At 38.6% G+C, this 21,245-nt stretch overlaps 1 protein-coding gene across 3 annotated transcripts in view; it reads right to left on the bottom strand.

The window, feature by feature from the left end:
- Nucleotides 1-4,527: 4,527 nt before the first annotated feature.
- The window catches only part of BLTP3B (bridge-like lipid transfer protein family member 3B), a 59,291-nt gene continuing 42,573 nt past the window's right edge, over nt 4,528-21,245 (bottom strand). For 2 of the 3 annotated variants that reach the window (XM_050896160.1, XM_050896151.1), the window contains exons 15-21: nt 20,930-21,105; nt 19,350-19,486; nt 17,633-17,783; nt 11,356-11,612; nt 9,063-9,171; nt 6,295-6,464; nt 4,528-5,566 (exon numbers count right to left, since the gene is read on the bottom strand). In XM_050896160.1, coding sequence (XP_050752117.1) covers nt 5,441-5,566; nt 6,295-6,464; nt 9,063-9,171; nt 11,356-11,612; nt 17,633-17,783; nt 19,350-19,486; nt 20,930-21,105 — 1,126 coding nt within the window. In that variant the 3' untranslated portion in view covers nt 4,528-5,440. Of the gene's footprint in view, nt 5,567-6,294; nt 6,465-9,062; nt 9,172-11,355; nt 11,613-17,632; nt 17,784-19,349; nt 19,487-20,929; nt 21,106-21,245 lie in introns of those variants that run through there. The other variant, XM_050896167.1, reaches the window with a different exon arrangement.

The raw sequence follows: 21,245 nt of genomic DNA, 5'->3' as shown, positions 1-21,245 counted from the left end.
CATCATAGACTTCAATATGATAATTCTCATTGCAAAAATATTTTCCAGTGCTCAAAAACCCCAACAGTTACTAGAACAATATAATTACACTGTGATAGAAGTGTTTATGACAGTTGCACCTTCCATGGTAATGGTGTAGTGAGGTTTGCAGACAATGTGAAGCCATCCAGATTTGCTCCACAGGTAAGTTGTTTAGAGGCTGCTGCTTTATTCAGCACTTGCTGGCTCAGACTACTACTTCTGAAGTGCTCATTTGTTCACGTGTCTCTGTCAAATGGTTAAAATACTTGCCAATCATCTAAATCAAATCAAATCATGGTGGTTTCAAACATACTCTAACCTAGAAGAACTGCATTAACCAGTTCATGCATTATGCCCCACACACTACGAGCTTACTCTCACAGAAGACACAGCATTAGTCCTTATCTCATACACCTTGTAAAGCAATCCGCATTTTCAGTGGTTTCTTACCTAGTTGTGATGCTTCTTATTTTTACTTCCAAAATGATGCTCTCAGAAATTTGTAGAAAACATAAGATTTAATACTGAGACTACATGGGGAAAGCTTTAGGAAATACATATGCTCCACTTCTGCTCATATTAAAATGAGTGATGGCAACAAAAAGAAAGGCAGGACATAGCGAAGAAATAACAAAATACAGATACTTTAATGTAACTGGTTAGCTATGGCTTGGGCAACGACAGACAAAACCAAAACGACCTTTTAACAAAGTTGATATTTACCCATTGAAGTAGCTGGCAATATGAGAGATTCATCTGTTTGGGATGCAGGTTTCCCTTTATTTTGGGAGAGAACATAAGATATCAAGAGTTTAGTTATTTTTGAAGATTCGCTTCCTGCAACTTGTTTCAGCTAGCACGTAGTGTGACACATACTTGCAAGACGTTATATAGTATTTGAGAAGCTGGAAGTTGCAAAAATCTTTTTTAAATATTAATTTTAAAGTGTTCCAAAAATAACTTTCATAATTAAAATTGTTCTGATTTTTTATATCCAAAATACACAATAGCCAATAAGCAGATTTTAATTAGTAACCAGACAATTCAAAGATACAATGTCTAACCCTTGCTTACACTCAATGAAGCAGTTTAAGCTGATTGAAACTTATAGAAATCCGTAATCACTAAAGTGACAGCAGGTTTGGCCCTCTGCAATGAGGAGACAATCAAATTTAAATAATTCACTAAAACATTGCAAAGAGAAAATAATTTTAGAAATGTGAGGTTTTGAAGTTTTTATATCAGAATGCTAAAAAATACATGGAACTGTAAGTACACAGCTGCTATTTACTATTAATCTTAAGATTTATGCTTTTTCTTAATTTGATTGAGAAACAGAGCTTTGTTCCTCCAGCACAAGACCACTATTTCTAGCGTTTCACTATACATTTTTTGCATCCCTTAATACTGATTAACATGATCTTTGTGCTGCTCACGCTTTCAGACTCCATGTCATTAACGAGCAATACAAGATCAGGAGGTACACTACCACAAAACTAAACAGAGTGCAGTTTAGCGCAGATTGCCTGCACCGTTCGAAGCCACGTGCTTGCCTCAATACACTAGAGATGTGCTTCAGCACTACAAAGCCTGCTACTAGGTTCACAATGACAGGTATCTTCACTGAGGCAGAGGAAACGGGGCTGCTATTCAAAAGCTAGTCAGCAAAAGTGAAGTGGCACGGGTAGGAAGAACAAAAAGATAAGGTTGTGTTGCAGGGCTGTCAAAAACCTCATTTCCCTACTGAGAGGGATGGATTAGTGGATTTCACAGCAAGTACCCACAACTTCATTGCTACTTAACGTATTAGCAGGGTCATTTTCTGTTCCTACAATAGTTAGAGACATTGATTTATATCAACAGCTGAATCAGAATCTGAAGTACTCTCTAAAATTTGCAGATAGCTGAAAATCTACTTCAAGCATTTTGTGATGAATGTTTTAAGAACTAGACCAATACGAGCACATTTTTTATACAGAAGCCGTTTTCTCCATCATAACTTACCTGAAATCTGGTCACTGCAAGGTGTTTGCTTCTGCAGTACATTCGCACATTTTGTACTTGCTTGTACATTGTAGATGCTTGATAAAGTCTTTACCTTTGTTGTCGCATTCCCATTACATTTATTATGAATTGATTATGGATAAAGGTAACCAAGTCAGACTTGGGAAGTGTTCTGTAGCTAGCAATTATCCTTTAGAGATCAATTATGACCCCAGTTTAAGACTCCAAGTCAATTCCTAGGGGAGACATGGCTAATGGCACCAGGAAATAAAGAACTTAGGCAGGAAAAAAAAGGAAAAAAAAAAGGGGGGGGGGAAGCGGGGGGGGGTAAAAAAGGGGGGGGAAGGGGGGGAGAAAAAAGGGGGGGAGAAAAAAGGAAAAAGGGGGGGAAGGAAAAAGGAAAAAGGGGGGGAAGGAAAAAGGAAAAAGGGGGGGGGAAGGGGGGTGGGGAAGCAGGGCGGGGGGGGGGAAGGAGTTCCCTCCGTTCCCTCCCAGGCAGTACCATGGTCCCCTGTGCCAACAGCCATGGTGGGTTTAATCTAGGGACTGGAATAGCTACTGTCATGAAGCCGGAGTGGGGACATCAGAGAACAGGCACGATCCCTATGAAGTGCCTCTCCAACATGCCTTTTATAAGTAATTCTGTAAGGCCACATAATTTTGATTTAAAATTGGTGCTTACCAACAACGTTAGAGTTGCTGTGAGAACTGGAATAGTGCATGCCAGAATGATTCAATGACCTAGCCTGGGAAAGGGCACAGCCTCTTCAAGGTGAGCTAACTTGAAAGCTTTATTAGACATTAAAACAGTATTTCTAAACAAGCTGAATGAGCATTAAGCTGATCTGTAGACCAGTTTAAATTTCCACAGAAAATGTAAAATAAAACTTGGCAACAGTTTGCCTGCAAGACTTCTGGAGTCAGTTTTCTGTATACATTGAAGTTCTCCAAACTCTGTTCCATTTAGTTCTTTGCAGAATAAAAGCAGTGTTTCATTCAAGAGGCTCTACTGATGGTACACATTTCGTATCTAGGATTTAGGGAGGTTACAAACACTAGCAGAGCCCTGAGAATGAATTAAGCCTTTTTATTTAATCTGAGGCCTTTAATCGCTATTTTTAGTGTAACCTGTTAAGGCTTAGTTTAACTTTGTACTTTCAAACATTAATAAACTAACTCTCCCTCTGCATTTTTTCAATAGCAAAACTCATTTCAGAGTGACGCAGTACTATCTCTCTCAGTAATGTCAAGTCCACAACCAAGCACACCCATCTCTTCTGAACTGTCCACAGATGATGCTCATTGCTGCAAAACTGCTATGAAGTAGAACTGTATTCAGTTATAATGAAGTGCAAGAAAGTGACACCCTGAATTTCAACATCTGTACTGAGAAGAGCTGGTTTGGGTGGTTATTTTGGGTTTGGGTTGGGTTGGTTGGTTGTCAAAAGCAGCAGGTACTGGCTTATGCAGTAATAAGAACAGGCATTTGATATTGCTGTTTATTTCTTTTTAAAAATTAGACAATTCTCAATGTGTTATTCCAGCAACATGCTACTAAGCACTCTATACATTCCTTTCTTCAGAATAATTCTAACTAGATCTTGGCAGGGATAAACTGAGTAAGAATTACTGACTTTAATAGTACCAATCAGAATTAAACCAGTTGAGAACGCCTCCCCTGAATCTGACATGATATTTGTGTGAAATTAGACTACTCATATTTAATACTGTGTTGTATTAAATACCTTTTGAAATATAAATATTCAGTTTTTCTATTAGAAACAGTTGTGTGTATATTTTTTCATCTTATTCAGACTAATAAGATAAAAATTTCCATGGGCATTAAAGGGAGTTTCAAAACTAGGGTTTCATAAGGCAGGCTTTAAAATAGTGCCTGAACCAGTTCTTTCACAGAGTTCTTGATTAAAATCTACATACTTTCAATAACTATTTTCAGCAGCGTAAATTATGTGCCCTCCAAAAAGTTTTAGTGAAAACCATTTCAATTAAAACTAGTTTGACAGCCTGAATATGCAAAGTCAAACCACAGGATACTAAATACTTTTTGAGATTTGTCTGCGTATCTACAAACAAAACTTCCCTCAAACATCCCATGGAGCGGAAACAATTGTTGTAGCAATTAAAAGAGTTTCAGTTGTCAGATTCAAGGTCACCAGTTAAATTATTCAGTCATTTTTACTTCCAGCAAAAACAATCTCTTACAGGCATCTATGGGTTTGTATGTTGTTTCCTAAATTGTTTAGAAGCACACTCTTATATTCTCTATTTTACAGTGTTGTGCTTTTTTATTTATTCATCTGTACCAGTTTTTAGCTGAAAATTATTGTTCAATTTGTACAAATCACCCATGATTTAAACTGTATAGTTACATTTCATGTAATCTCACAATTTAATTGGGTAATTAAATGATTCTCTACAGCTTTTTTATCAAAAAAAAGCAATATACAGTTAATGAATCCCTGTAGGATTCCCCCCCCCCCCAAGCATTGACATTACATATTTAAATACATTGGACCAAATCCTTGGGCATGTCTGATGAGTTGTGCAGAAATCAGACATGCATGCAAAATGGCTCAAAGCTCACCTTTCACAAAGGGCTGGATCCTATTGCAGGGCTATATCCTCATCACAGAGAGAGGAAAAAAAAAATGTGAATGTCTAAATTACATCAGCTGTACAGATACAGTGGACCTTCATGCCGAAGGAAAGCCCAGTAGTGTGCCCTCTTACTTAAATTCTCCAGCTTTACTGTGCACTCCAGCATTTAGGAGTGCATATGGAAAGGGTATATGGAACTCTATAGCACCAGAGGATTATTCTTAAAATCCTCTCTGGGCAAATTACACTGAATTTAGGGCCAGTCGAGGGCTGGTATTTTAATTTTCAGTAGCTATACTATTCTAGATGATCTAGCCCATATCATCATAGTGCAAATGTAACCTCCTGTATAGATACCTTCCGGTAATAATAAAACAACATAACCTTAACAAGCAGAGGTACAGTTTGTTAATGAGGCATGGTACATTTTACTCATTTATGCACCTAGGCACCTTCTTTCATTGCTGAGCCATCCACTTTTCAGAAAACATTTTAAAAATAACATCTCCTTTGATAATATTAAAAGTAGATGATATCATTTTTTTTCTTCAGTAAATTAATAAAGTACAGTATAAACTGATTTTTCCAAAGTCATTTCAGTTTAAAATGGGCTGAAAAAAGTTACAATGTTTAATGATAATTTTGGAATAGTAACTAGTTCATAAACATTTTGTTTGTAATGAGAAAACTTTGTGACAAAAAAATAACCATGTCTTCCAGCGATTTACAAACTATTTTAGATGTCACTACCACCTGAAGTTCTGTTGATGATGCCTTACACGAACAGAACACTGTCCTACTGGTGATCAACATTCATCTTCTTTATACGATGAAGCAGGGCATCTTTTTCCATTTGGACCTCAGCAAGAGCCATTTTGGCTTTGGCTAGTTCCTGTTTGAGACATTCATTTTCTTCAATAAGCTGAAATGAACGGGTTAGAAAAGAGCGTTATTAGTATTCCTGCGTACTGACAATTTTTTCCATTGCAGTAACTTTTAAAATACCATATGCTCACATTCATTGCTGAGTGCAGGTTTGTTGGGGCCGAGTCAGTTGTGACTGATTTGCCAGTCACTGAGTGTAGAACATAGAGAAAGTTGATGCAGTTAGCTCAAAAGGCAAGATACCCAGTGTTTTAGCTACGCCACTTCCATTCTGGAGCGGAGTGGAAATGACACCAGGTTCTGAGCTCTGGGAATGGATTCTTACCCCGTGGAAAAAACAGCCAAATTGATGTGCGGGTTCTGTCATTATCAATTAAAAATCCAGGTATGATTGACAGATTAGTAAGGGTCTGACTTAACAGTGTAGTCCTTCATCTTTGGCAGTTGTGTGGCACAGGGATGAGGGAGATGGGGAGAAGAAGGGACTTGCGCCCTCATAAAACTCCCTCTGATGTAAAGGAGAAAGCCTGCAGTGTATTATTACCCTATTTAGAAAGTAGTATTAAATTTATTTTGCATGCCTAAGTATTGAACCATACTATAATATCCATAATTCGTATTTTCCATCTCAAACAGATTTCTAAACAGAAGTAACCCCCAAGCCCACCCCCAAATAATCTAACAATTATGATGATTAATGAACGTAACATAATTGGGGGGGGGGGGGGGGGGGCGCGCACGCGGAGTCAAAAGGAATTCTAATACCTCATTTTTAAGGAAGTCAGCCGAATCCCTGATTGATTTAGAAGGTCTGGGAATTTCACAAGTAGTCTGCGTGGCTTGGTCCTGTCTTTTATGTCTAACAGGTCCAGTTGCTTGCTGCAATGCACTACTTGAACTCTTCATCTTTGACACATCATTTACTCTTTGATTGTCTGTATCACAGAAAGATACTTAAGAGTAGTGCTTAGGGTTTTTTTGGTTGTCTTTTTTTTTTTTAAGTTTGATTCTCATCAGAACAAAATTAAAACCACCTAAACAAACATACTTGTAATGTTAAGTACATTTATATTTACCTCCCAAAATCAAATTTAAGAATAAAAAAAAAAGTCATATAGCCTTTTGGAGGAAGAGAGAAATGAAAGGAGGCATGAGAAGAAGCAATATGTAGCTTCCAGCTTGAAGAAAATTATCACGTTTTTATACTGGCCAGTATCATCACCACAGAATATGCATTCTGAGTAATTAGAAGTTTGAGAACTATTAATAGTGCTATTAATACACTGTCTCCAGGTCCAAATCAGATCTGAAGACTGCATTTACATTTGAAGACACAGTGAGATAAACCTACAGGATCAAGTTTTTAAATTAGAAAATAACTTTAATGACTTGGCATTAAAGAAACTTTCTATAGCATTTATAACTGAAGTGCACTGTAACACCTATTAAAATACACTGCTGTACACCAAGGGAAAAAATGAGGCTCATGGTTCTTAGTAGTCTAAAAAAATACTCTGGGTTGTTTTTTTCTTTTTGAAACATTTCCTTCTAAACAAGAGTTTTCTGTTCATTACCCCCTCCTCCCACCACACACACACACGTGAGGACTCAAAAATGTAGGACGGCAGATAAATAAATCACTGCAGTGCAGATAACATTTGACCTATGCCTTTGAAGTCACTGCACCTGAGCCATCCATGACAAGAACAGGGATCAAAGCACTTCAGCAAAAAGGGGAAAAAATATGAGCTGAAAGAAACTTTAAAACTATGTATTTTCTCACTAAATTACTATTTCTTCCAATGTTTAGTATAAAAAGATGGCCAAAATGCATTGAACCTCTTTAAACACTCAAACAATGTAAAAGATAATGTGGAGAAATTAAAATATCAGCAAATCATGCCACAGCATACCTCTGAGAAGTCTGGTCCATCTTTGCTATACCTTCCCATCAGGGAGGTGATGGGGGCATTAAGATCACCCTGCAGCCTCCTCTTCCGCAAGTCATACAATACATTGCATATTGTTGGATTAATATATTCAGGACCTGGACGAAAGGGTGGGTGCACCCTCCGCAATTTTGTGAACAATACCAAATTGAAGGGTGACTGACTGAGGGGCAAGGCTGTTTTTCAGAGGAACCTGGACAGGCTGGAGAAACGGGCTGACTGGAGCCTCATGAAGTTCAGCGGAAGGCAGTGTGAAGTCCTGCAGCTGGGAGTAAATAACCTCTTGCTCCACTACAGGTCGGGGACCGACAGGACAGAAAGCAACATTGCAGGAAATGACCTGGTCAACAAGATTTATCATGAGTCAGCAGTGAGCTCTGACAGCAAAGAGCAGGCACATACAGGCTGTACTAGCAAGGGTATAGCTAGCAAGGTGAGGGAAGTTATTACTCCCCTATACTCAGCACCAGTGAGACCACATATGGGATACTGGATCCAGTTTTGGATTCCCTAGTGTGAGAAAGATACCGACAGCAAAGGACCGCCCAGATAATCTATGGGGTGATCTTAACGCCACCTTTGCCTACCTAGTGGAAGGAAACATAGAGAAGATGGACCAGACTTCCCTGAGGTGCTTGGCAAGTGTCCCAGCACCTCTGTCTTGAGGTGGCAGGACAGGAGCCGATAGACACAAGCTGCAACAAAGGAAATTCCAATGAGGCATTACCAAAAAAATTAACCATAAGGGTGGTCAAACACCGGGACAGATTATTTACAGCAGGTTGTGGTATCGCCTTTTTGATGCTCAGAACTGGACTGGACAGGGCACTGAGCAACTTAATCTAATCTGCACCTGCTTTGAGCAAGGAGTAGGACCAGATGGCCTCTAGAGGCTTCTTCCAACCTAGATTACTCTATGATTCCTTGACATATCTGTGAAAGACAACAGTAAAGTTCCAGCTCTAAATGTATTGCCTTGTTACAAGTATTTAGTATTTGCCCATATGTGTAGAAAAAACCTGTAAGTGTATACATGTTTCATGAAAAGTAGGACGTTAAATCACTGTTTGAAATAACAAGTCTCAGTGCAATCCCAGCGATGAGCTGCCAGGACACCACCATAATATACAGAATTGAAAACTGCTACTTGTACTTCTCAAAGTCTTTTGTTTTACAATATTCTCTATTACTACTTGTAACACAAAACCACAAAGACAACAGGTAACCACCTTGGTAATCTGTAAAGAAAGGCAATTTCTTTTGTTTGGTTTGTAGTCAATCAAAGGAACCTTAGACTTACGATAAAATGATATGCACTGATGAAGCATATCCTCATGAAGTGATATGCGTATTTTTATTTCTCTCAGATTGATTCAGCTGTGGTTTGTTTATCACAGCCAATACACTATTCAAAAAGGTAATTTTTCTCTATGTGACTATACTTAGAATTAAGGTATATGGCAACACAACTTACACAAATTATCATCATTTATCTTTTCATTATTACCCACATGTCTGCACAAAGGGAAAAAACAGTATTAATACTTATAATATTGAGATATCGAGGTGCAGGAACATACAAACCTCTAATGAGAAAAGAGCCATCATCATTTCTTTCTATCCAGAGTATGTCAATATGTAGTTTTATGGGCACCAGCTCAGATGCCTTAAGATTTTCACGTGGACTATCATCCTAAAAAATACAAGTATTCAAAAATGAGCTTACCAGGAAATCAAAATAGCTAATTAAGATGTTCAATTAAACATAAGTGGATTTAATGAAACTTGAAAGGGAACATTTCAGAGCAGAATTTTCTAACGGGATCTCCACTAAACTTTTGCTCCATTTTTTTCCCTGGGGATCATATTAAAGGCCCAAATTTATCTCTGGAGTAAGTCTGCTGAACTCAATATATACAGTCTGACTAAAATACTTCAAAGTATTTTTATAGACATCTCAATAAGATTATATCCCAACTCAAGACATTCTTTAGCTCAGGAGCTCTCAGAGTCAGAGATAAGAAGCCTGCACTATATAGTATCTGATTTTCCCTTGAACTACTTAAAGATTGAATGGCTACAGCTATCGTTCTTGAGCGGATTTTGTCTTTTTAGAATTTAGTTTGGGATGACACCAGCTGCAGTTCAGTTATATTACTGTACTCAACAGAAGAGAAACTTCACAAATTACTTCTTTTGGGGTCTCCCCAGGAAGTCTTTATAGTTCATTATCCCTGTCAAGCAGAACAACACAGCCAGTGTAATCAGAAACTATACACACCAGCATTAAGCACATAGCAAGAAAGCTGTTGAGATATAACTGCCAAAGTTTCTTGGAACAGCACTGAGACTGCCGTAGAAAATGCAAAAAATAAAATAACCTTTCTTAAAGTCTTCCCCTCCATGAAACACACTGCATCAAGTCTCATGCAGAAGAAAGAGAAGAATATACTGCATTGAATAGGCAATGCAGCATAAATTTGAGCCATATCCTCTTGCTCTTTATTACCCCACAACTCTATAGAAATGAATCATCTGTATGTCAAATTTGCAGTTTGTCAGCCATCATGAGTAACTTCACTGTGACTTGTGTGCACTGCTGAGTGAGCACTTCAGTGCTTTTGCTGCCAACCACACTCTTATTGCCGGTTTATTAATGTATATTCCCCACCTTAAACAGCTGCTTCCTCAAGAACATTTTGCTTAAGTCTGCCTTCTTGCCAATAAACCAGCACAATCCTGTTTTTAAATTTAAATGACTATATATTAAGACTTTCCTTTTTGCATTTGGGCATTCACGTTTGTGATACGCTGAAATCTGAGGAACAGATCCACGCTCTTACAGAAAGTGCTTGTGCTACTCCTGTAGTAGAAACGGCTCTAAAGGAGTGCCTAAGGATCCTCAGGGGATGGAAAAACTGCATCATGGAGGGAGGGAATACTGATGCACTGAGTAGAACACCATAGAGATAACAATTGCCCTTCCAGTCAAGAACGATCTTAGCAGAATCAAGGTCTTAGCCCCAGATGCAGAACTGGAACTGCTATTCCAGTCCTCACTTTGTTTGAAGTTTATATGGGTGATTATTAATTTCCAAAGCAATGCTATAATTATCTAATATTTATGTTTGTTTTTTGGTTGTGTGTCCCCATCCCACCCTGCCCCTCCCCCAAAAAGTGTCCGTATCTTTATATTCAATGGTTGTGCAGCACAGAACTCACCATCTCCTTTAAATGTCTGAAAGAAAATCCCCTAGGAGACTTGAGCAGGAGTGTCCTCTTAATGTTACTATTTTAAGCTACGGTGGTGAGAAAAGCTTGCATTATTTAGTATCTGTTTCTAGGTAAGGCAGAACATGAAATCTGGGTTCTAAGAAACAGTATTCAAGTGGTTTGAACTGGAATTCCCATAACCTTTTTCCTTCTTTTGTACTGAACTTTCATTGCAAGAACTCCTCTAAGTAGGAGAGAGAATTAACCTCTAAAAATCTGTGTTTTGTAATTAGAAAACCATTACTATGCTAAGCAAAAAAGCCCAACCAGAAAAACCCACATTGTGCCTCTATGAACTCGGTATACCTTACCTATAAAAACTCCCAGACACTTGTCACTCTACAAAAGAGACTGGGAGAGGAGGAAAAAAGTATAAAATATTAATTCATATAAATAGCTTCATCATGCAGAGAATTAGCCTCTAGGCATACCACAGAGCTAACCAAATCTATGGATTTTTAAATTGTTTTAGTGTTATCTAAAGACCTTCCAGAGCACGATAGCAGTTTCTTTGAAGTTAACTGTATCCAGATTAGTAGTTTATCATCAAAGAAACAAGAACACAATTTCTTTAGAGCAGCCAAATAGCTTATTGTTAACATACTTTTAAATTAATCCTTGCATTAGAAACTTTTATCTTCATAGGCATCACTTCTGCGACAGTTTCATCTTCTAGAAAATGCTGAATGTTTGTGAGGGAAGACGTTAGAAATTCAGCACTGAAGTTCTCTACATGACACTGAAGAAAACCATTTTTTACAGCCAGCAGAGAATGTATGACAGCACTAGGCCCACTTTCCCATCTCAGGCTAATCTCAGGTGATGAATTAACTGGTCCAGCCACAGATTTACAGTCAGAACCTGTTGCAAAAGGAAAACAAATTTGCATTAAAATTTTGCAATGTACAAAAAAGCAATTATGATGCAGTTACTTCTACCTCTATTGTCCAACTGATTTTCCAAAAGTACTTTAGAAGTATTATCCACGAATTACAGCATTGCAAATACAGAACTCAGAGCAAATTTCTAAGTATATCACTTCAAAGTACTAAAGAGAAATAAACAGTACATAGAAGGACTAGTGCCTCACTATGACAACAGAAAAGGACAATACAGAAGTATCACCATGCACAAAAAAATTGTGTTTCCTCAATGTCTTCACAACGGAAAAACAACTATTTTGCATACTTTTCCACTAACTCCTTCAATTTTAATTCAGAAAAACATTTAAGCCAGTTCACTCTCTCAGGAGAGCAGGTATTCTCTTGGAAAGGCAGAATTTCCTGACTCAGGAACTTACTTGCTAACACACAGGAACATAAACGCAGTAAGATGTAGAACATGACCACATGGTGCTTCTATTATTTGGGTGGCGGCAGATTTGAACATTAAAAAACCCCTAGCAGTTTCTTGTTAGTTTCAGTATCTTTAACCAGTAAGGACAACTGCAACATTCAACTAAACAGTTCTAAAAATAAAATAAAATAAAATAAAAGAGTTAAGGTAACCAGATATCGGGGGGAGGGAGGGGTGGCCAGTATCCATTTGTTGTACAAAAAAGAGGGTTCACCATCATGGGATTCTCAAGTCATTTGGTCACTATGATGGCTGACCTACAGAAATTATCTGTATGACAAAAAGCACATTCACAGTAATTCACAGCAATTATATTAAGAAGCAAACATAAACTTGAAAGATAGCCGAAATCAAAGTAACTCAAGTAAAATCAACTGAATTATGTCAATTTGTGTTAGTAGAGCATCTAACTGTTAAACAAATTTGAGTTAAAACAAAAATGCTTCTTGGTTTAAACTCTGGTTCCCTCAGGAAAGTCCAATGTTTACAAACATAGAAATTGGAAAAAAAGTGGATAAAGTTAAATTTAAAGATGAAGTAAGACTTCCTTTTTCTATTTTTGTTTCCTTAATACTATTCTTTCTCCTCTCCCCATATTACTGACATGCACTTTATTGTAATCTCCCCTTCTTGATTTCTGCTTGTGCATATATGAGCAATTACCAGAAAGCTGAAGAGAAGGCGTACGGGAAATCTACTAGCAGTCTTCCAATACCTACGATGAGGTTATAAAGACAGAGCCAGGCTCTTCACAGTGGTGCTTGTCAGAAGGTTGAGAGACAACAGCTCAAATTGCAATAAGAGAGGTTCAAACTGAAAGTAAGGAACAAGGGAAATTAAGTAGTGGTGCAGGCTTCCTAGAGAGGTTGTGCAGTCTCTGCCCTTGGAGGTCCTTTCCAAGACCTGATGGGATAAAGCCCTGAGCAACCTGGCCCTATTTCAGAGCTGACCCCGCTTTGAGAACGAGATTGGACTAGAGACGTCTTGAGATCGCCTCCACTCCTCTACCCTCAATTATCCTGTGATCCTATGAAGTGCAGGTTTCCTCTGTGGTGGCTTCTTTGCTGTGCACTATCTAACGTTAAGTAATAATGCATACTGTAATGAATGCAGCATACTTTACCCCTCCATTTCAGAGATAACCTACTCTGAATAATCTGACATGTACTGCAAAAGAAAAACACCGTATGCTGGTGGGCTGCAAGTTACATTGCTTCTCTTCAGTAAAGCTTATCCTGGATGCCTTTATATGAAGGAAAACCATACTTCATAGAATTAGTGTTCCTTCTGAAATTACACGTCTGGTTTACAAGGCACTTGGTTAAAAGTCCAAGGCATCGCTGCTGATCACATTACATTTGTGAGACACAAGCTTTTTGATATATCAAGTCTCTATAGATATACTCAGGTATCCTGTTAAAGACATTTGCAGCATGTGAACATATTTTTAAAAGGTATCATTAGTATATTGTTAATTGCTACTGCAATGCTATAACAACTGTTCACAGCATTATCACTTAAGGATTCAGGTTCTTGATACGCTAAACCAAATGAAGCCCCTGCCATGGGCATGGGACACCTTCCACTAGACCAGGTTGCTCAAAGCCCCATCCAACCTGGCCTTGAACACTTCCAGGGATGGGGCATCCACAGCCTCTCTGGGCAACCTGTTCCAGTGCCTCACCACCCTCACAGTAAAGAACTTCTTCCTCACATCTAGTCTAAATCTACCCTCTTTCAGTTTAAAGCCATTACCCCTTGTCCTATCACTACATGCAGTCCCTCTCCAGCTTTCTTGTAGGCCCCCTATAGGTACTGGCAGGCTGCTGTAAGGTCTCCCTGGAGCCTTCTCTTCTCCAGGCTGAACAACCCCAACTCTCCCAGCCTGTCTTCATAGGAGAGGTTCTCCAGCCCTCTGATCATCTTCGTGGCCCTCTTCTGGACTCGCTCCAACAGGTCCATGTCCTTCTTAGGTTGGGGGCCCCAGAGCTGAACACAGTACTCCAGGTGGGGTCTCACAAGAGTGGAGTAGAGGGGGAGAATAACCTCCCTCGACCTGCTGGTCATGTTTCTTTTGATGCGGCCCAGGATACAGTTGGCTTCCTGGGCTGCAAACGTACATTGCTGTGTCATGCTGAGCTTCTGGTCAGCCAACACCCCCCAAGTCCTTCTCGGCAGGGCTGCTCTCAATCCGCTCATTGCCCAGCCTGTATTTGTGCTTGGGATTGCCCTGACCCATGTGCAGCACCTTGCACTTGGCCTTGTTGAACTTCATGAGGTTCATGAAGCAGCCTCCCATTGGTATCCCACAGGTCTTTGCAACAATCCCTTTTGCATTCTCCCCAGTTCTTGTCCCCAAGATCAGTATCTCTAGATCCTCAAAGCCTTTTCAAGGTAGGATCATAGAGCGTAAGCTTTCTTTATGGATAGATACCGATTTTCTGTGGTTGCAAAGCTGCAGACTTAGCCTAGTCACTGGCCAGAGACAGACCCAGAGTCAAGCCCCAGCAATGGCTCATTACCAGTCATAGCAAGTTCTCCACTGGACCTAGGAGGAATTCCTGTTTGCTCTTGGGAAGCAGTAGTAGGGGAATGTTACCTATGCAGTTCCTCCTAAGCAGCATGTGATGCATTATTTTTCAAAACTACAGACCAGATGGCTCTGAGATGCCTCTGGAACCTTCAGCAGTGGCTTATAAACGGCCTAATGAGAACCTACAAGACGACAAAGGACACTGGGGCAAAACTGGCTTTGGTCCAGGTTCCTAACAACTGGAGAAGTGGACCGCATCCCTAGTGGGGATGCTGATATAGCGCCTAAAAAAGTTAAACACCTACTATATTCCTGGACAATGCGCTTCCTCAGAGAGGGAGCCAAACTAAGGAAAACAGATGTGTGCAATGCTCATGGATACCAACTATAACTAAACATGCCGTCTCCAGGAAACAGCTCCACAAGAGTACTGGAAAGAAGGGTTTGAGCAATCAGGAGGAACTGTATCAGTGTCTGTTTTGTATATGTCTATTTTAAAAAGAAAAAAAAAGTGAGGTAAGAGGAGGGGTGAGAAGAAGGATAATTCACTTTCTATATTCATCCCAGAAAACATGCAGGCTAGCCAACTGTTCTAGACCAAGTACAGTCAGACAGACATATAGCAAGAAGCAGTAACTTTATTCAAGTAATACTGCCTCGGCCTGAACGTAGTACAGGCCTGAAAACTGTAATTTCAAGTTTCAGTACAGCATGCAAAAGACATTGCCTGGAGCTACAGCAGCCCGGCAGAGTAATTCATTTGCTTTCCTATCTGTAGATTAATTGGGTTCCTCTTTCTGTATGGTGCGCAGTTCTCATGGATGACCTAGTGCAGCAGTAGAGTCAGGACATATGCACATATCTATTGGCGCTAGAGTCAGGGTAGACGAATATATTGTCGATCTGGGTTGACAAAGACCAATGGGAAGAACTGTAAATGAACATGAGAATCTTCAGCCTCTGCTATGAACCAGAACCTCTCCTTTTGCTACCTCTGTGAATAGAGGTTTCCACAACACTAACAGCTGTGACTCCATCCTTCAATTCTTCCAATGTTTAAGAAGTGCCAGATCACACATTTCCCCCACCAAAAAAAAAAAGTGCACAGCTGCCACGTTGCCCTCAAACTTATTCCAGCTATTAGGCACACTTTGCCCTTTCTACACCTACTGCATTAACAGTATAGTAGGTTTTAAATGGTTATTTTTACCCAGAACACCTTCGTAGACTGTAATTACCACTTGATTATTCATTGCTTTGCATGGTTCCTCAGTTTACTGGTTCCAATTGTTAATTCAGCACTTGAGTAAGTTTTATTAAGGTCTTGGGCGGGGTGTTGCTTTTACTGGGATATTTTCTTACGCTTTTCCTCACTAGTTTTTAGTTGTATTTTGTCACCATTAACTCATTTAAATTGTTTCTTTTGATCTAATTCTTAAGCTTTTTCCCAACCTTGATCCTCTGGAATTTTTTTTTTTTTTTCCCTTAGTTCCTTTATTAGAATAAACGTGGGAGATGGGGAGCAGCAGTGGCTGCAGAAGATTCCTGACTCAGTACAGAAAGCACAGCCCTACACTGGAGAGAAGAAAAGATGTACATTACAGAATGGGAGTGACCAGTGATGTACAAAAAAAAAAAAAGTGTTGTTGGCCTACCCATCCAGATATCCACCAGAAAGAGAAAGGAAGAGATATGAAGTAGAAGTATTTGGAGATTCCAATCACATGATAACCTTTTGTCCATAAAATAATCAGCCAGTGCACAAGCCTCTCATAATCAGCTGAACCAGAGGAAGCAGATTCTCGTTTTAGATACGTGAGAGCAGGAAGGTGGCATGTTCTTACTATTTACTCCCTCTTGCTTTTACAGAGAATATGACAGATAACCAGAAATCAGTTTGCCTGCTGTATGGACTGAATGTCAGCCATGAGTCTTCCCTGCTGGACCTCCCTCTTGCCTTCAGATGCCTGAATGCAACTGCAACATCATGCAACAGCTGCTCAGGCAGCAGCTGCTGGCAACTGCTCAGCTTACCAGTAAATGGATTCTTTAGCTAAGGCGTCAGAGGCTGTACCACCAAGCACAGCTTCCTGAGGAAAATCCATGCTGCTGGAAGGCTGGGAATAAATGGCAGCCAACAGCTGCTATAGCTGTTTCCTAGGAAAGGAGATGAACCAGAAGCAGGAAGCAGGTGCATCAGGGATCTGCCCCAAAAACCCTACAGCGCAACAGAGCTGGCATCCAGCAATCCATGCGGAAGGCTGGCAGAGGGAAGCAAAGCAAACTGTGACGTGAAGTGGCATGCCAATACATCATGCCAAGAAAAAAACCTCACAGTATGTGAACTAGGTTTTCTGGCAGAGAATGTATATGTACTCATGCCCAAGAACAGCTCTGACAATACACTGGTTGATCTAGTTGTGCAAATATCTGGCATGAAACTACACCCTGTGTTCCCACCAAGCTTTAAAAAAAAAGAAAAAAAAAAAGGCTGTCCTTGCAGCTCATCTTTCCTGACACCGAGTTAATTTTTAACTTTTCTTAAACCACAGATTATAAATCTGTTTAAATTGTGGGTGTTAATTTAATCTAGAGAAATAGATCTTGAAGAAAAGAAACAGCCCTTCAAACAAAGGTACAATTAAGCAAAGTATCATTAGAGCAGTAAGGGAGTTCCATCTTCATAAAACAATAACATAACGTAATGAAACTTATTTAAAAAAAGCAAACTAATGACCAGAATTCAATGCAATGCATTTTTTTTTTTACCTGCACTATCAGAAATGGTTCTGGTTTTATTTCCTTCCCTTTTAATGTATGGCAATTAGGAAAGAAATCAGAGTAGATATTCTAAACCAGCATAAAAAGGATGCTATTGTACTAACACAAAACTGTTTTTGTGCTTTAAGGCTAATACAGTGTTTTTATTTACTTAGAACAAACGTTTCCAACTCCAATTTCAAAACACCGAGATCTCACTGTTAGTTCTTACCAACAGTTCTGTTGCAAAGATAGTGTCGAACACTGATATTTCCCAATTGATTTGGTATCACTTGGTTGACCTGTAAGCATATTTCTGTGTCTTCACCTCTGATGTCAATTTCACCATTAACACCAAATATTTGGAAAACCACAACAGACATCTGTCAAAAAAATCAAGATAAAACAATATGAGATTATAAATTGAATTTACAGTGGTTATTGTTTTTCAAGTTCTGTCTAAACCTTTTCCCCCACAAAAAGAAAAGAATCTTTGTATCCATAACCCTTGCTCACAGAAAAGCACAAAGTTTTCTCATTCCTTCTTTTCTTTTTGTACCCATTGGCTTGACAACAGGTTGCTCAATTGTCTGTCCAAAGACAGACACTTGCATTTATAACCCACTAATACCAATTCAGAATTGGCCAGAAAAGCCATGAAAGTGAGACGGACTTTCCCCACTCTGACAAAGAAGCATGGGATGTATGTGACACTTTTCTAAGGCTGCATTCAAATTCATGCATATCATAAGCACAACCAAGCATCTGCGGTGCTGAATCAGACCAGGTTAAAGAACCAGGATAGGCTACTAAACTTTGGCTATCTGCATAGTAGTCAGCCCTTTTTCTCTATTGGATTGCAGTATCTTTCAAAAAAAAGTAGCAGCCAGTTTCAAAAGTCAGCTTTGGTATCAGAAGATATATGTCCCTCATCATTACTACTATTTTGGGCTCATTTTTCTAATGACTTCTTAGTTATATTCTACAAGTGGAAAAAAATATGCTAACATGCATTTGCATAACAATCGGAACGAATTCTGGTTTTTCCATATTACCTATATGCACAGATGATTGAAAATTTATTTAAAAGGAACCAATCATTTATGTGAACTGCTTTTTTTAAATGAAGGTGATCCACAAATATTTTAAAGCAAAGGTAGGATTACATGACTAACATTACCGAAAAGGAAAATACATCAGCAAGCACACAACAGATTTCAGTAAATTCACTGTCTTTCTTTGGGCCCATATACTCTTAAGTTTCCAGTTCATGACCGTAACAGATACAAGAATATAATTTAAGAAGCATTGATTAGGGCAAGGATCAGCAAGAAGACAGGCAGATGGAAAAAGTTGGACCCTGCATGGTGTCTCAGGGAGGGAATCTCTTTCTACATGCACTATTCTTATAGTCTTCTCTAAATACTGGGCATTGTCCTGACATAATCCTGGACAAGAGGCATCTCTGATCTGACCCAGTAGGGCAGTTGTTACACTCCTATTTGCAAATACTACAGGATGCTACCAGTGCTAAGGAAACATCTTCATATAAGAGATGTCAGTTACGGTGCTTTCTTTTATCTATACTTGATGATGTTAAAAAGCTCATTTTAAATATCATATTCAGCAGAGCATAAAAGAACATGATGATATTACAAAATATTGCTATGTACTAGAGCAGAAATATTTTCTGACATTTTTAAGTGGCTACTGTCATTTATCAACAGGGCTACAGAGAAGATAACAAGGACAGAGAATGCTCAGTGTAACTTGGATTATAATCTTCATTTGTACTTAATACAAGTGCACTAGATCTATAGGCTTACATAATGCACTAACAAAAGCTCCCAAAACTACTTGAAAAATCACCTCTAAAAGCATTCATTTTAGCCCTATTTTAAGGTTTAATTTACTGAAGCATGTATTCTAATGGAATTCAATAATATTACCATTTCTTCACTAGTCTCATGGGCATTCTCTGAAGCAGCACTCATGGCATCTGGAGATGACCCATCACAACTTTCAATCACTGTGCCTCCTTCATGGGCATTTTCTGATGGGCTTTGATAGTTTGTGGCTGTAATACCTTCCGTATATACATCAGAAAAAACGCAAAGTTAGCATAGCATAACCTGAATCACTCCTGCATTAAGAATAAAGTCAGTGTCTGTTACTGTATGCATACATTAACTCATTTTTTAAGATGAGTTGAACGGCTTATTAAACAAATATTTATGATTGAACTGCCAAATCTACTCCTCTTACAGAGAGTTCAAAGTTCTAGATGCTATGCAAGTAAGGCAGGATATAGCAACAAAACCAAAATGGCACTCTACGTGCATTGTTTAAAAAATTGTGAAGGGCCTTTTTCAGTCTTCCAAATCAAATATAAAACTGATCCAGCAGAAAAAAAAAGGTTAAAGATTCCAAGCCATGTATCTAAAACACTGCACACTGCCTTTAGAGCAAATGTTTGCAGTTTTATGTTTAGAGAAATAAGCTATATATATTTTCGTTAGAGTGATCATGGTAGTGTTTCCTTGACAACTAGAAAGCATGCAAGACTTAACCTGCAGTTAAATATTGTTTAACAAGCTAAAAAGACATATAAAGGTTATTTAAAATGGAAAATGTATTTTATGGCATACTCCCACATAAGCACATGCAGGAATACTCCTACAATCCAAATATATAACAGGTTTGCAAGTGAAGCATTCTTCTCATTATTGCTCTAGACTGAAAAGCAATCCTACAGAAAAAAATACTGTCATTCTTTAGTCAAAGTAGAATTTATCAGAAAAGAGGTACCAATAAAGTCTTCTTATCATATTTCCTGACATTAGAAAATTATTTAATCAGTTTTGCCAGAGAGCTACTAGATCATTACAATTGCAGAAGTCCACAATACTACAGACTATGTATACATAATTACCGTATGCCTGAATTCCCCCCTCAGATCAGGAGCAAACACGCATGCACAGATGAGGAAAAACTGGACAAATACCTGCTGTTAGACAGTTAATAGCTAGGAACTGCTCCATAAGGAACAAAGCTGCAAGGAGACTACCAAATCTATCTGCCTGGTAATTAGCATGGTGAGTATTAGTGAAAATCCATTTCTTTTTCATGTACTTTTAAAATTAAAGCTTCTTTACCACTTCAAGCATAACACTGATTCAGGGTACAAACCTGTAAACACTTACAGCCAAAGCAACGGCTTTTAAGCAACACAGGGAACAGTTCTGCTTAATTCAGAGTTGAAACATAGAACCACAGTGCTTTTACTCTCCTCAAGAGAGGAAAATTAAGTAGTGTTTAATTAAGTAGCCCTACTTAAGTAGCACACCTTATTGCTTTCCCTTGAAATGATGTGCTGTGAATATATTTAGTATTACTGACTAGAGAAGCCAGTAGAAATAGTGCTGTAAAGTATCCAGGATTTGCTGCACTACAATCCTTTTGAGTATTATTTTAGCAACAAACAACATTTTCACGTATTGCTTAAAAAGATTTTGTTAAATCTACTTACCCTTCTCCAGAAAGCTTTGGCTGTCACTTCCATCACTCTCTATCAAATGATCCTCTAGCATCATACTATCAATAGAGATGGTATCCAGAGAGACTTGTGATGGACTTCTCTTCATATTCTTGTAAGAAACAGAGAATGCAGGGAGGTTGGACGGGCAGCGGTCCTTAGGCTTTGCACTTTTTAAATATAAAGATATTAGGAAATTATTATTTCAAATTAAAGGAATTACATAGAAGTTACTTTAAAAAATTCCTCTAAACTAGGCAAGATATAAAAGAAAAAATCTGATTATTCAATAATCCTTTGGCAAGAAAGA

The sequence above is a fragment of the Gymnogyps californianus genome, chromosome 1 (genome assembly GCF_018139145.2).
Source record: "Gymnogyps californianus isolate 813 chromosome 1, ASM1813914v2, whole genome shotgun sequence".
In the NCBI taxonomy this organism is placed as follows: domain Eukaryota; kingdom Metazoa; phylum Chordata; class Aves; order Accipitriformes; family Cathartidae; genus Gymnogyps; species Gymnogyps californianus.
This window is presented reverse-complemented; position numbering and strand designations above follow the sequence as displayed.